The sequence below is a fragment of the Scyliorhinus torazame genome, chromosome 14 (assembly GCF_047496885.1).
Source record: "Scyliorhinus torazame isolate Kashiwa2021f chromosome 14, sScyTor2.1, whole genome shotgun sequence".
NCBI classification, from domain to species: domain Eukaryota; kingdom Metazoa; phylum Chordata; class Chondrichthyes; order Carcharhiniformes; family Scyliorhinidae; genus Scyliorhinus; species Scyliorhinus torazame.
In genome coordinates this window covers 80,549,672-80,564,143 of record NC_092720.1, presented here as the reverse complement: position 1 = coordinate 80,564,143, position 14,472 = coordinate 80,549,672, and the positions used below count along the sequence as shown (strand labels likewise).

The following is a 14,472-nucleotide window of genomic DNA, read 5'->3' as shown; positions in this document are numbered from 1 at the left end:
GTGAAAAGCCCCGAGTCTCCACATTCTGGTGCATGTCTGGGTACACAGAGGGAGAATTCAGAATGTCCAAATTACCTAACACGTCTTTTGGGACTTGTGGGAGGAAACCGGAGCACCGGGAGGAAACCCACGCAGACACAGGGAGAACGTGCAGACTCCAGACAGTGACCCTAGCCGGGAATTGAACCCGGGACCCTGGCGCTGTGAAGCAAAAGTGCTACCCACTGTGCTACCATGTAAAAGACCCAATTCAGATCTAGCTGCTATTCTTCCACAAATTCTCAATTCCATTTCATGTATTGATACTTGACATTTATAACTAGCTTGACCATGCACTATACTTAAGTGAACTGGACTGAAGCAGTTAATTTTATGTAATTTGCCCCACATCAAAGCTGTATATCAATTGACTTGTTGGTATCCCCATCCTGAAATGCCAACAATGATAAAATTGTATTATAATGTAGAAATAACGCAACCTCGCTTTCAAGTTAAGGCTTTAAGAACATTGTAGTGGGAAAATGGACACAATTATATAAAACTCAGACCACCATGTGGAAAGTATTTTAACTTCACTAATGTACAGGGGAGGGGCGAGTGTTTGATTTGGTTGTATACTGGGTGGGGTTTCCTCTTCCCCATTGCAGTAATGGGAGACTAATTTTGTGGTTGAACAATGGAAAAGTTGGTGAGTTGAGGTGGCCAATCCTGGGCCTGCAGCAACATTTTAAAGAGGTTGAGTGGGAGTATCAGGTGTTAAGGGAAGCAGCATGGTGGTAGGTAAATTATTTGTCCTTATAGCAGCAAGAACATCATGTGTCGGAAATCTTTAAGGCTCAAGACACAGGCAATTAGCATGGGAATGCTGGACCTGTTTCCATCTTTCTCTGGCAGCTAAGGATCCCTCTAACTATAGATTAAAATGGCCACCTCCCACACTGTGTTGCCCACAGATTGTGCCTGGTTAAGGAACTGGTTTGGTGGTAGTCAAAATAGTGTTGGGATCTAACTAGGTAATTTTATTCCCTCTTTGGCTATCTTCAAATAATAGTAAAGACTAAACTGTGGTTTTGGTTTGAAGCAACAGTATAGAACCAAGTGAGAAAGAGCATTTCTGAACAGTGTTTAGTACTAAAAGTTGTAAAATGTAAAGATTTTACAAACCACAATTTATTTGTCCTGTAACTGTTGTTCTGACCTACATAACCTTTTCCTCATGAAGTTTACCAGGGCACTGGCAGGCTTGATCTGTTGATGGGTTTCTCTCCCCGATATTCCTTTGTGGGTGTGATCAATCCTGATGTAAATGCAGGTTTCTATCAATAAGTTGGTCAGGGGTTTCAATAACAACTTGCCTGTATGGCGCCTAAGTTTTCTGTAAGCTGTTCTGCATTGGAGGCTCCCAGGAGAACTGAACTTACACCCTCATTGCGAAGACACCAAGCTGAAAGAAGTGAAGATTGGCTGAGGGTTAAAAATTGCGCGAAGTTCCCCAACAACTTTACTAAAATACCATTACACATTACACAAGACAAATATATAATAATTTTATAACTGGAAAGCATAAGTTAATATTTTTATTATACGTAAGATGTTGTATTGGTAGTGCCAATGAAATGGGTGGCCAGACTGTTAGATCTTAGATACCAGTTTCAATTTCTTTTTGCTAACTTTCTTTGTAGCCACTAGATGGAGCACTTTGTCACAGCCAAGATCCTTAAACTTGAAAAGCTGGAAGTAAGGTAGCTTTAAATGTGATAAACAAGTAAAATAATGTAAGTGGTTCTGGAGAAGTATTCAGCTCAGACCATCATTTTCTCCAATTTATACTTGTTGGTCTAAAAGAGGTTGGAGAGAGAATGTGATTCTAGGGGTGTTGGGCGAGTCTACGGATACATATAGAAATACATAAAACCTATAATTTATAATCAGGGGCGAAATTCTCCCCCAACGGCACGTTGTCCGCCGACTGGCGCCAAAGACGGCGCCAATCAGACGGGCATCGCGCCGGCCCAAAGGTGCGGAATGCTCCGCATCTTTGGCGGCCTAGCCCCAACATTGAGGGGCTAGGCCGACGCCGGATGGATTTCCGCCCCGCCAGCTGGCGGAAATTGCGTTTGTTTCCCCGCCAGCTGGCGCGGAAATGCGGCGCATGCGCGGAAGCGTCAGCGGCCGCTGAGTTTCCCGGCGCATGCGCGGGGGCGTCAGCGGCCGCTGAAAGTTTCCCGCGCATGCGCAGTGGGGAGAGTCTCTTCCACCTCCGCCATGGTGGAGGCCGTAGCGGAGGCGGAAGGGAAAGAGTGCCGCCACGGCACAGGCCCGCCTGCGGATCGGTGCGCCCCGATCGCGGGCCAGGCCACCGTGGGGGCACCCCCCGGGATCAGATCGCCCCGCCCCCCCCCCCCCCCCAGAACCCCGGAGCCCGCCCACGCCGCCTGGTCCCGCCGGTAAATACCAGGTTTGATTTACGCCGGCGGGACAGGCAATTTCTGGACGGGACTTCGGCCCATCCGGGCCGGAGAATTGAACGGGGGGTCCCGCCAATCGGCGCGGCCCGATTCCCGCCCCCGCCCAATCTCCGGTACCGGAGACTTCGGCGGGGGCGGGATTCACGGCGGCCAATGGCCATTCTCCGACCCGGCAGGGGGTCGGAGAATGACGCCCCAGGTTTCGGCCCAAGCAGTTTGTGTTGGTGATTAACCTTCATATAGTATTCACCCACCCTGTAATGATATCCACTTTTCTCATTTCCCTTCATCCACTAATTCAATCTAATCTTGAATGTACCATCGCTTATACCGCAATTCTGATTCAAAGGCTCATAACTTTATGAAAATATGTTCCTGCTGCTCTATCACACCTAACATCGCATTTCTGGCCTTTCATTAGCCTTTTCAGTGGCCTTATCAGAGGAGTTACCTTTAATGTCTCGTGAACCTGTATACCCAATTCTCTGCTCTTCCACTGCACCGATATACTTGCATTTAGTGTATAATTAGCATGATTATTCTTTTTTTAAAATAAACATTTTATGGAGGTATTTTTGGTATAGTAACAACACCAAAATAAACAATATACATGAAACCATAAACATAGTACAAAAGCCATTTATCTTTCGTAAAGGTCCCACCCTTATTGACCCCCTACTCTAATCTAAACTACTCCCCCCCCCCCCGGTCTGCTGACGATTAATTTCCCCCAAAGAAGTCGACGAACGGTTGCCACCTCCGGGTGAACCCTAACAGTGACCCTCTCAAGGTGAACTTTTTGATTTTCCCCTAACCATGTCCGATAGCCAGGTCTCCGACTTCGGGGGCTTTGAGTCCCTCCATGCTAATAGCATCCGTGTCCGGGCTACCAGGGAACCAAAGGCCAGAACGTCTGCCTCTTTCTCCTCCTGCATTCCCGGGTCTTCCCTCCTGCCATTTCTTGTGGAGCGCCTCGTGCGCCTCCACCTTTACTGCCAGGCCTAAGATCTCCCGAACATCGCCACCTCTGGACGCAGCGCTACCCTTGTTTTTAACATGACGTCCGCAAACCCCTGCCAAAATCCCCTAAGCTTTGGACATGTCCAAAACATGTGGACATGGTTCGCCGGTCCTCCCGCACATTTTGCGCACCTGTCCTCCACCCCAAAGAATCTGCTCACCCAGGCCACTGTCATGTGAGCCCGGTGAACAACCTTAAATTGTATCAGGCTGAGCCTGGCACATGTTGCGGACACATTGACTCTACTCAACGCGTCTACCCATAGACCATCCTCTATCTCACCTCCCAGCTCCTTCTCCCACTTGCGCTTCAGCTCCTCGGCCTGCGTCTCCTCCGATCCCATAAGCTCCTTATAAATGTCCGAGACGACTTCCGGTTGTGGCTATGCAGAGCTAAGTCGCATATTCGGTAGCTCCTGCAAAAAACTGACTTTTGGGCTCTTTTCAGGGCCCCCAATGGCATTTTTTCGACCTGTGGGAAGGAGAGTACAATATTTCCCTGACAGTATATGGCTTTTACCAGGAGCGGGGGGACTAAAAAGGTGGTGGTGGATCCGAAGAAGGTGCGAGGGAAGAAGAACAAAATGGTGGCAGGCGGAGACCAGGCAGCGTGGATGCAGTGGGCACAGGAGCAACAGGAGGGTATCCAGCGCTGCTTCAGAGAGATTAAAGCGGACCTGCTTGAGCCGATGAAGGCTTCTATCGATAAGCTGCTGGAGACACAGACGGCCCAGGGGGTGGCGATCCACGAGGCCCGACAAAAGATCTCCGACAATGAGGACGAGATCTTAGGCCTGGCGGTAAAGGTGGAGGCGCACGAGGCGCTCCACAAGAAATGGCAGGAGCGGTTCGAGGAGATGGAGAATTGGTCGATGCGGAAGAACTTGCGGATTCTGGGCCTCCCGGAGGGGCTGGAGGGGCCGGACGTGGGGGCCTATGTGGTCACGATGTTGAACTCGCTGATGGGAGCTGGGTCCTTCCAGGGGCCCCTGGAGCTGGATGGGGCCCATAGAGTGCTGGCGAGGAGGCCCAAGGCTAATGAGCCTCCGCGGGCGGTGCTGGTGCGGTTTCATCGGTTCGCTGATCGGGAGTGTGTGCTCAGGTGGGCCAAGAAGGAGAGGAGCAGCAGGTGGGAGAACGCGGAGGTTCGAATATACCAGGACTGGAATGCGGAGGTGGCGAAGAGGAGGGCTGGGTACAATCGAGCGAAGGCGGTGCTGCACAGGAAGGGGGTGAAGTTTGGCATGTTGCAGCCGGCGCGAGTGTGGGTCACCTACAAGAACCGGCACCGTTACTTTGAGTCTCCGGAGGAGGCGTGGGCCTTTGTTCAGGCCAAGAAGTTGGACACAGATTGAGGGTCGGGATGGGCGTTTGGGGATTACGGTTGATATGTTACTTTTTATGGGGGGGGTCCTTTGCTCTTGTTTTTTTTTCTTTCTTTCTGGTTTGGTGAGGGTGGTTAGGGAGGGTTGGGCACTGTTTTGGTTGGGTTGGTCGGGGGGGCTCTTGGACGGGCGTAAGCAAATGGAACAGGGGTGGATGGCCGGCAGTGTGATGGGGCCCCGCGGGGGGGGGTGGGGGGGGGGGGAGGCCCGAGTCGGGGGTGAGGGGATTGGGCCTGTAAAAGGAGCTGCGTCAGAGGTGGCAGGGCCGGCTAGGTGGAAAGCGCGGGCTTTTTCCCGCGCTGAAGACTGGAGGGGGCTGGGGCAGGGAAAGGAGGGTTGTTTCCCGCGCTTGGGCTGGAAGGGGGAGGTGGAGAGCCTGTGGATGGGGAGCGGGAGAGGAGGGTGTGTCGCACAATGGGAGGAGTCGAAGGAGAGGCGGGAGTGGCCGGGGACAGCAGGAGTCAGCTGACTTGCGGAAGTGCAATGAGGGGAGCAAAGCAGCTCGGAGGGGTCCTAGCTTGGGGGGGGGGGGGGGGGGCGGGGAAGGGTGGGTGGGGGGAATCAAGTTGCTGCTGCTATAGTCAAGGGGGAGCTGGAGCGAGTGGGGGGGGGTCGAGACGGGGGTCTGCCGGGCGTGAGGTGCGGGCACATGGCTGGCCGAGGAGGGGTTATGGCTAGTCGGCGGGGGAGGGGGGCAGGTAGCCCCCTGATCCGGCTGATAACCTGGAATGTAAGGGGACTGAACGGGCCGGTCAAGCGGGCCCGCGTGTTCGCACACCTGAAGGGGCTGAAGGCAGATGTGGTCATGCTCCAGGAGACACACCTGAAGGTGGCAGACCAGGTAAGATTGAGGAAAGGGTGGGTAGGTCAGATGTTTCATTCGGGGCTGGATGCCAAAAATCGAGGGGTGGCGATCTTGGTGGGAAAGAAGGTGACATTCGAGGCAGATAATGGCGGTTGGTACGTAATGGTTAGTGGTAGGCTGCAGGGAGAGAGGGTGGCACTGGTCAATGTGTACGCCCCGAACTGGGACGATGCGGGTTTTATGCGGCGCATGTTGGGTCGGATCCCAGATATGGAATTGGGGGGCCTGATAATGGGGGGAGACTTTAACACGGTGTTGGATCCGGCACTGGATCGCTCCAGGTCTAAGACTGTTAGGATGCCGGCGGCGGCTAAGGTGCTGAGGGGGTTTATGGACCAGATGGGAGAGGTGGACCCTTGGAGTTTTGCAAGGCCAGTACTAGGGAATTTTCATTCATCTCACATGTCCATAAGGCTTATTCCCGGATCGACTTTTTTATTTTGAGCAGGGCACTGATAGCGAGAGTAGAGGATACTGACTACTCGGCGATAGCCATTTCGGATCATGCCCCGCATTGGGTGGACTTAGAGCTGGGGGAGGAGAGGGACCAGCGCCTGTTGTGGCGGTTGGAGGTGGGGCTGTTGGCGGACGAGGAGGTGAGTGAGCGGGTCCGAGGAAACATAGAGAGGTACCTGGAGGCCAACGACAACGGGGAGGTTCGAGTGGGGATGGTATGGGAGGCGCTGAATGCGGTCGTTAGGGGAGAACTGATCTCCATTAGGGCCCACAAGGAGAGGAGGGAGCAGAGGGAGAGGCTGGTGGAGGAGATGGTGAGGGTAGACAGGAGGTATGCAGAGGTGCCTGAGGAAGGACTGTTGAGGAAGAGGCGCAGCCTCCAGGCCGAATTTGACCTGGTGACCACCAGGAAGGCGGAGGTGCAGTGGAGGAAGGCCCAGGGAGCGATTTATGAGTATGGGGAGAAGGCAAGCCAGATGCTGGCGCATCAGGTTCGGAAGCGGGACGCAGCTAGGGAGATCGGGGGAGTTAAGGACAGTGGAGGGAGTGTGGTGCGGAGTGGGGTTGGCATCATTGGGGTCTTCAGGGACTTTTATGAGGAATTGTATTGGTCCGAGCCCCCACTGGAGGAGGGACGGATGGGCCGCTTTCTGGACCAATTGAGGTTTCCGAAGGTGGAGGAGGGACTGGTGGCGGGATTGGGGGCTCCAATTGGGCTGGAGGAGCTGACCAAAGGGATAGGGAGCATGCAGGCGGAGAAGGCACCGGGACTGGATGGTTTCCTGGTCGAATTCTAGAAATAAAAGATGGACCTGTTGGGCCCGTTGCTAGTTAGGACCTTTAATGAGGCAAGGGGGGGGGGGGGGGGGGTTTGCCCCCGACGATGTCCCGGGCACTGAGCTCCTTGGTCCTGAAGCGGGACAAGGATCCCCTGCAGTGTGGGTCTTACAGGCCGATTTTGTTGCTAAACGTAGATGCCAAGGTGCTGGCGAAGGTCTTAGCCACAAGGATTGAGGATTGCCGCAGGTCATCCACGAAGACCAGACGGGGTTCGTGAAGGGGAGACAGTTGAACGTGAATGTGCGGAGGCTTCTGAACGTTATCATGATGCCGGCGAGGGAGGGGGAGGCGGGGATAGTGGTGGCGATGGACGCTGAGAAAGCCTTCGATAGGGTAGAGTGGGGGTACCTGTGGGAGGTGCTGAAGAGGTTTTGGGTTTGGGGAGGGGTTTGTCAGGTGTGTCAGGCTGTTGTATGAGGTCCCGATGGCGAGTGTGGTCACGAACAGTAGGAGGTCTGGGTACTTTTGGTTGCACCGAGGGATGAAGCAGGGGTGTCCCTTGTCCCGCCTGCTCTTCGCACTGGCGATTGAAACCCTGGCTATGGCACTGAGGGAGTCGAGGAACTGGAGGGGGTTGGTGCGGGGTGGGGAGGAGCATAGGGTGTTGCTCTATGCAGATGACTTGCTGTTATATGTGGCGGACCCGGTGGGGGGAATGCCGGAGGTAATGAGGATCCTCAGGGAATTCGGGGATTTCTCGGGGTACAAGCTCAACATGGGGAAGTGTGAGCTGTTCGTGGTTCACTCAGGGGACCAGGAGAGGGGGATTGGCGAGCTCCCACTAAAAAGGGCGGAGAGGAACTTCAGGTATTTGGGGGTCCAGGTGGCTAGGAGCTGGAGGGCCCTGCATAGGCTTAATTTCACAAGGCTGGTGGAGCAAATGGAGGAGGGGTTCAAGAGGTGGGACGCGTTGCCACTGTCCTTGGCGGATAGGGTGCAGTCAGTCAAAATGACGGTGTTCCCAAGGTTTTTGTTCCTGTTCTAGTGCCTCCCCGTGTTTATCCCGAAGGCCTTTTTTAGGCGGGTTAACAGGAGTATAATGGGGTTTGTGTGGGCGTGAGGGACTCCGAGGGTGAGAAGGGTGTTCCTAGAGCGGAGTAGAGATAGGGGGGTGCTGGCGCTGCCCAACCTCTGTGGGTACTACTGGGCCGCCAATGCGATGGTGATGCGCAAGTGGGTGATGGAGGGGGAGGGGGCTGCATGGAAGAGGCTGGAGACGGCGTCCTGTGTGGGTACGAGTCTGGGGGCAATGGCGTCGCTGCCGCTCGCTCCAAGGAGGTATACCACGAGCCCGGTGGTGGCGGCTACCCTCAAAATCTGGGGGCAATGGAGGCGGCACAGGGGGGAAGTTGGGGCCTCGGCATGGACCCCAGTAAGGGGGAACCACCGGTTCACCCCAGGGAGGACAGATGGAGGATATTCGGGGCTGCACAGGGCAGGGATACGAAGGTTGGAGACCTGTTTGTGGACAGGAAGTTCGCGACGCTGGGTGAGTTGGAGGAGAAGTATGGACTCCCCCCGGGGAACACCTTCAGGTACTTACAGGTAAGGGCGTTTGCCAGGCGGCAGGTGGTGGAATTCCCACGGCTGCTGCCACGCACAGCACAGGACAGGGTGCTCTCGGGGGGGTGGGCGGGAGTGGGGAAGATCTCGGAAACTTACTAGGTGATGCAGGAGGAGGAGGAGGCCTCGGTGGTGGAGGTGAAAGGTAAGTGGGAGGAGGAGTTGGGAGAGGAGATCGAAGCGGGGACGTGGGCAGATGCCCTAGGGAGGGTGAACTCATCTTCGTGCGCGAGGCTCAGCCTCATACAGTTTAAGGTGCTGCACAGGGCACACATGACCGGGACAAGGATGAGCCGGTTTTTTGGGGGGTGAGGACAGGTGTGTTAGCTGCTCAGGGAGCCCAGCAAATCACACCCATATGTTCTGGGCGTGCTCAGCGCTGGAGGAATTTTGGAAGGGCGTAGCGAGGACGGTGTCATGGGTGGTAGGATCCAGGGTCAAACCGGGCTGGGGGCTCTGTGGTAGTATGTATTGGGGGTCATGTGGGACTGGAAGCCCTAATGTCATTGGCTGACAGATCCCGGGTCCTGGTTGGCCGTTGACCTCAAGCTCTGCCCTGAAGGCGGAGTATAAGAAGCCGGTGTCTTCCCCCGCAGGCCAGTTTACTATCGAGCTGCTGGGGAACAGATACGCTTAATAAAGCCTCATCGACTTCACTATATTCGTCTCATGGAGTCTTTGTGCGCTACAATTTATTAAGCGTGCCTAAAAAGGACTATGGAGCTCAGGATCATTCCAGAATGCCTGAGGATCAGCCCCCACGCAGTGAATGCGGCAGCAGCCTTCAAACACTGGCAGACTTGCTTCGAGGCCTACATCAGAACGACCACCGGCTGAGTCTCAGACGAACAAAAACTGCAGGTCCTGCACTCGAGGGTGAGCACGGAGATTTTCACCCTCATTGAAGACACCCGCGATTTCCAGACGGCGTTCACAGCACTGAGAAGTCTCTACATTCGCCCAGTTAACCAAATCTACGCTCGCTACCAGCTCGCGACAAGACGGCAAGCTCCCGGAGAATCGATGGACGAGTTCTACGCCACGCTGCTGATTTTGGGACGAGCCTGCAGCTGCCCGTCGGTGAATGCAAACGAACACACGGACATGTTAATGCGCGACGCTTTTGTGGCAGGTATGCAATCCTCCCAAATCCGCCAAAGACTTCTAGAAAAAGAGTCGCTAGGACTCTCAGAGGCACGGGCCCTAGCAGCCTCCCTAGACGTGGCCGCGCGTCATACCCGCGCCTACGACCCCGACCGCGCGGCAGGTAATTGGGCCCCGTACGTATCCGTCGCGGCAAACCCCCTACCCCCCCCCCCCACCCGGACACCCCACAGGCTTGCGCAGTCCAAACGCCGAGTCGCACCGGGGGCGCCCGCTGTTATTTCTGCGGCCAGGCGAAACACCCCCGACAGCGCTGTCCGGCCCGCGCAGCCATCTGCAAAAGCTGCGGGAAAAAGGGCCATTATGCGGTGGTGTGCCGATCCCGCGAGGTCGCCGCCGTCCCGGGGCCACAGGGAGCCCTACAAGCAGTCTATGCGTCCCAACCCCCCCAGCACGCCATGTGCGACCCGCAGGCGCAGCCGCTCTGGTTCCCGACCACCGCGGTCCCGGTAGAACTGGGAGCCCTGCACACCGCCTACGCTCCCCAACCCCCCTCCCCGCAGCCCATGTACGACCCGCCGCCGGCGCTACCGCTTTGGGTCCCGGCCAACACTCTCCACGGAGAGGAGGGGGTTTTTCGCGTCCCTAATGCCACCCTCACCCCCGTCCCGCACCCCACGCCTGACCCGCCGGCGCCACCTACTTGGACCCCGACCACCGCTGTCCCCGGTGAGGGAGCTCCTCGCGCTCCTTGCGCTCGCAGCCCCACGCCTGACCCGCCGGCACCGCCGACTTAGGCCCCAACCACCGCTGTCCCCGGTGAGGGAGCTCCGCGCGGTCCTAGCGCTCGCGGTCCTAGCGCTCGCGGTGAGGGAGCTCCGCGCGGTCCTAGCGCTCGCGGTCCTAGCGCTCCCCAGACCCCCCAGCACACCATGTGCGACCCGCAGACGCCGCCATTTTGGGTCCCGACCACCACGAGGGGAGGAGGGGCGCCGCCATCTTGGACCGCCCCCGACCTGTACGACGCATGGGGGCGGCCATTTTGTCCACCCCGCCGCTATCTTGTGACCCCCCAGCCACGTGCGATGTATGGGGGCGGCCATTTTGTCCATCCCGACGCCATCTTGGACGGCAACAACGGACCCCACCCCACTACTACAACCACGGCTCGCTTCGGTTACGCTCGATCAGGCTCGGCCCCGGACACTCCAGACGACGACGACAACGGTCCTAATTAACGGCCACGAGACGCCATGCCTAGTCGACTCCGGGAGCACGGAAAGCTTTATACACCCCGACACGGTAAGACGCTGTTCCTTGACCACCTATCCCAGCGCACAAAAGATTTGCCTAGCTGCAGGATCCCACTCCGTACAGATCCAGGGATTCTGCATAGTTACCCTAACGGTGCAGGGGAGGGAGTTCAAAAACTACAAACTTAACGTCCTTCCCCAACTCTGTGCCCCCACCTTGCTGGGATTAGATTTCCAATGTAATCTACAGAGCCTTACGTTTAAATTCGGCGGCCCCATACCCCCACTCACTATCTGCGGCCTCGCTACCCTCAAGGTGCAACCCCCGTCCTTGTTTGCGAACCTCACCCCGGATTGCAAACCCGTCGCCACTAGGAGCAGACGGTACAGCGCCCAGGACCGGACCTTCATTCGGTCCGAAGTCCAGCGGCTACTAAAGGAGGGCATAATCCAGGCCAGCAATAGTCCCTGGAGAGCGCAGGTGGTAGTAGTGAAGACAGGGGAGAAACAAAGGATGGTCATTGACTATAGCCAGACCATCAACAGGTACACACAACTAGACGCGTACCCTCTCCCCCGCATATCCGACATGGTCAATCGGATTGCCCAGTATAAAGTCTTCTCCACCGTGGACCTCAAGTCCGCCTACCATCAGCTCCCCATCCGCCCAAGTGACCGCAAGTACACAGCCTTCGAGGCAGACGGGCGATTATACCATTTCCTACGGGTCCCTTTTGGCGTCACAAACGGGGTCTCGGTCTTCCAACGGGAGATGGACCGGATGGTTGATCAACATGGGTTACGGGCCACGTTCCCGTATCTCGACAATGTAACCATCTGCGGCCACGATCAGCAGGACCACGACGCCAACCTCCAAAAATTCCTCCAGACCCCCAAAGCCTTGAACCTCACGTACAACGAGGACAAGTGCGTTTTTAGCACTGACCGGCTAGCCATTCTGGGCTACATAGTACGCAATGGGATAATAGGCCCCGACCCCGAACGTATGCGCGCACTCATGGAATTTCCCCTCCCGCACTGCCCAAAAGCCCTGAAACGCTGCCTGGGGTTCTTTTCGTACTACGCCCAGTGGGTCCCCCAGTACGCAGACAAGTCCCGCCCCCTAATACAGACCACGACCTTCCCTCTGTCGACAGAGGCTTGCCAGGCCTTCAGCCGCATCAAAGCGGACATCGCAAAGGCCACGATGCGCGCCATCGACGAGTCCTTCCCCTTCCAGGTCGAGAGCGACGCCTCTGACGTAGCTCTAGCGGCCACCCTTAACCAAGCGGGCAGACCCGTGGCCTTTGTCTCCCGAACCCTCCACGCCTCAGAAATCCGCCAGTCCTCAGTGGAAAAGGAAGCCCAAGCCATAGGGAAGCTGTGCGACATTGGAGGCATTACCTGGCCGGCAGGAGATTCACTCTCCTCACTGACCAACTGTCGGTAGCTTTCATGTTCGATAATGCACAGCGGGGCAAAATTAAAAATGACAAGATCTTAAGGTGGAGGATCGAGCTCTCCACCTTCAACTATGAGATCTTGTACCGGCCCGGAAAGCTGAACGAGCCGTCCGATGCCCTATCCCGCGGCACATGTGCCAACGCACAAATTGACCGCCTCCAAACCCTCCACGAGGACCTCTGCCACCCGGGGGTCACTCGGTTTTACCACTTCATCAAGTCCCGCAATCTCCCATACTCTTTAGAAGAGGTCCGTACAGTCACAAGGGACTGCCACATCTGCGCGGAATGCAAGCCGCATTTTTTCAGGCCAGATGGAGCGCAACTGATTAAGGCTTCCCGCCCCTTTGAACGCCTCAGTCTCGATTTCAAAGGGCCCCTCCCCTCCACCGACCGCAACGCATATTTTCTTAATGTAGTGGACGAATACTCCTGCTTCCCTTTTGCCATTCCCTGCTCCGACATGACCGCGGCCACAGTCATTAAAGCCCTGAACAGCATCTTCACACTGTTCGGTTACCCTGCATACGTCCACAGCGACAGGGGGTCCTCTTTCATGAGTGACGAGCTGCGCCAGTTCCTGCTCAGCAAGGGCATAGCCTCAAGCAGGACGACCAGCTACAACCCCCGGGGGAACGGGCAAGTAGAAAGGGAGAACGGCACGGTCTGGAAGGCCGTCCTACTGGCCCTACGGTCCAGGGATCTCCCAGTTTCACGGTGGCAGGAGGTCCTCCCGGACGCTCTCCATTCCATCCGGTCGTTATTATGTACAAGCACTAATCAAACGCCTCACGAGCGTCTCCTTGTCTTCCCTAGGAGGTCCTCCTCTGGAACGTCGCTGCCGACCTGGCTGGCGGCCCCAGGACCCATCCTGCTCCGAAAGCATGTGCGGGCACATAAGGCGGACCCGTTGGTCGAAAGGGTTCACCTCCTCCACGCAAACCCCCAGTACGCCTACGTGGAGTACCCCGATGGCCGACAGGACACGGTCTCCCTGCGGGATCTGGCGCCCGCCGGCACCACGCACACCCCCCCGACACCATCAACCCAACCGCCCTCCTTCCTGCCACCGCCGCACCCCGCGACCGCCCCCTTCCCAGGAGGATCAATCCCCCTCCCCTTTGCACCGACAGCTGAAACCGTACGGCTCCTGGAGGCGACAACACTGGTACAAGCACCACCACCACCGCCGGGGCCGAGGCGATCGACACGGACGACCAGACCGCCCGACCGACTCGTGGCATCGATGCAAAACAAAGATGGACTGTTCAAAGAACATTTTGTTTTTTTCCTATACCCTCTGTAAATAGTTGCAACAGGACGAAACTGTCCAATACTGTACTACCATGTGAATGTTCTATCCTCCCAGGACCAGCCCTGTAAACCCTTACCACCATACAAAGCATCACCCCGCCGGGTTCATTTTTGACAAGGGGTGAATGTGGTAGTATGTATTGGGGGTCATGTGGGACTGGAAGCCCTAATGTCATTGGCTGACAGATCCCGGGTCCTGGTTGGCCGTTGACCTCAAGCTCCGCCCTGAAGGCGGAGTATAAGAAGCCGGTGTCTTCCCCCGCAGGCCAGTTTACTATCGAGCTGCTGGGGAACAGACACGCTTAATAAAGCCTCATTGACTTCACTATATTCGTCTCATGGAGTCTTTGTGCGCTACAGGCTCGCAATATTTGGGGTGGCAGAGGAACCGGGAGTGCAGGAGGCGAAAGAGGCCGGAATTCTGGCCTTTGCGTCCCTGGTAGCCCGGCGGAGGTTTCTTCTTCAGTGGAAGGACGCGAGGCCCCCAAGCGTGGAATCCTGGATCAACGATATGGCGGGGTTCATTAAGTTGGAGAGGGTGAAATTCGCCTTGAGAGGGTCGGTACAAGGGTTCTTCAGGTGGTGGCAACCGTTCTTAGACTTCCTGGCAGACGGTAGACATTGGTCAATGGCAGCAGCAACTCGGGGGGGGTTACTTTATTTATGTTTATTTACACTGGGGGATCTGAGGGGGTGTATATATTTGCTATGTTGGCTTTGTGTTAAGTTGGGGTGTTAATT

At 56.1% G+C, this 14,472-nt stretch overlaps 1 protein-coding gene across 1 annotated transcript in view; it reads right to left on the bottom strand.

Annotated features, from left to right (window-relative positions):
* The window catches only part of kcnab1a (potassium voltage-gated channel subfamily A regulatory beta subunit 1a), a 416,725-nt gene that overhangs the window by 7,614 nt on the left and 394,639 nt on the right, over positions 1 to 14,472 (bottom strand). Inside the window, exon 13 of the mRNA XM_072474409.1 lies at positions 1,356 to 1,444. Coding sequence (XP_072330510.1) covers positions 1,356 to 1,444 — 89 coding nt within the window. The remainder of the gene's footprint in view (positions 1 to 1,355; positions 1,445 to 14,472) is intronic.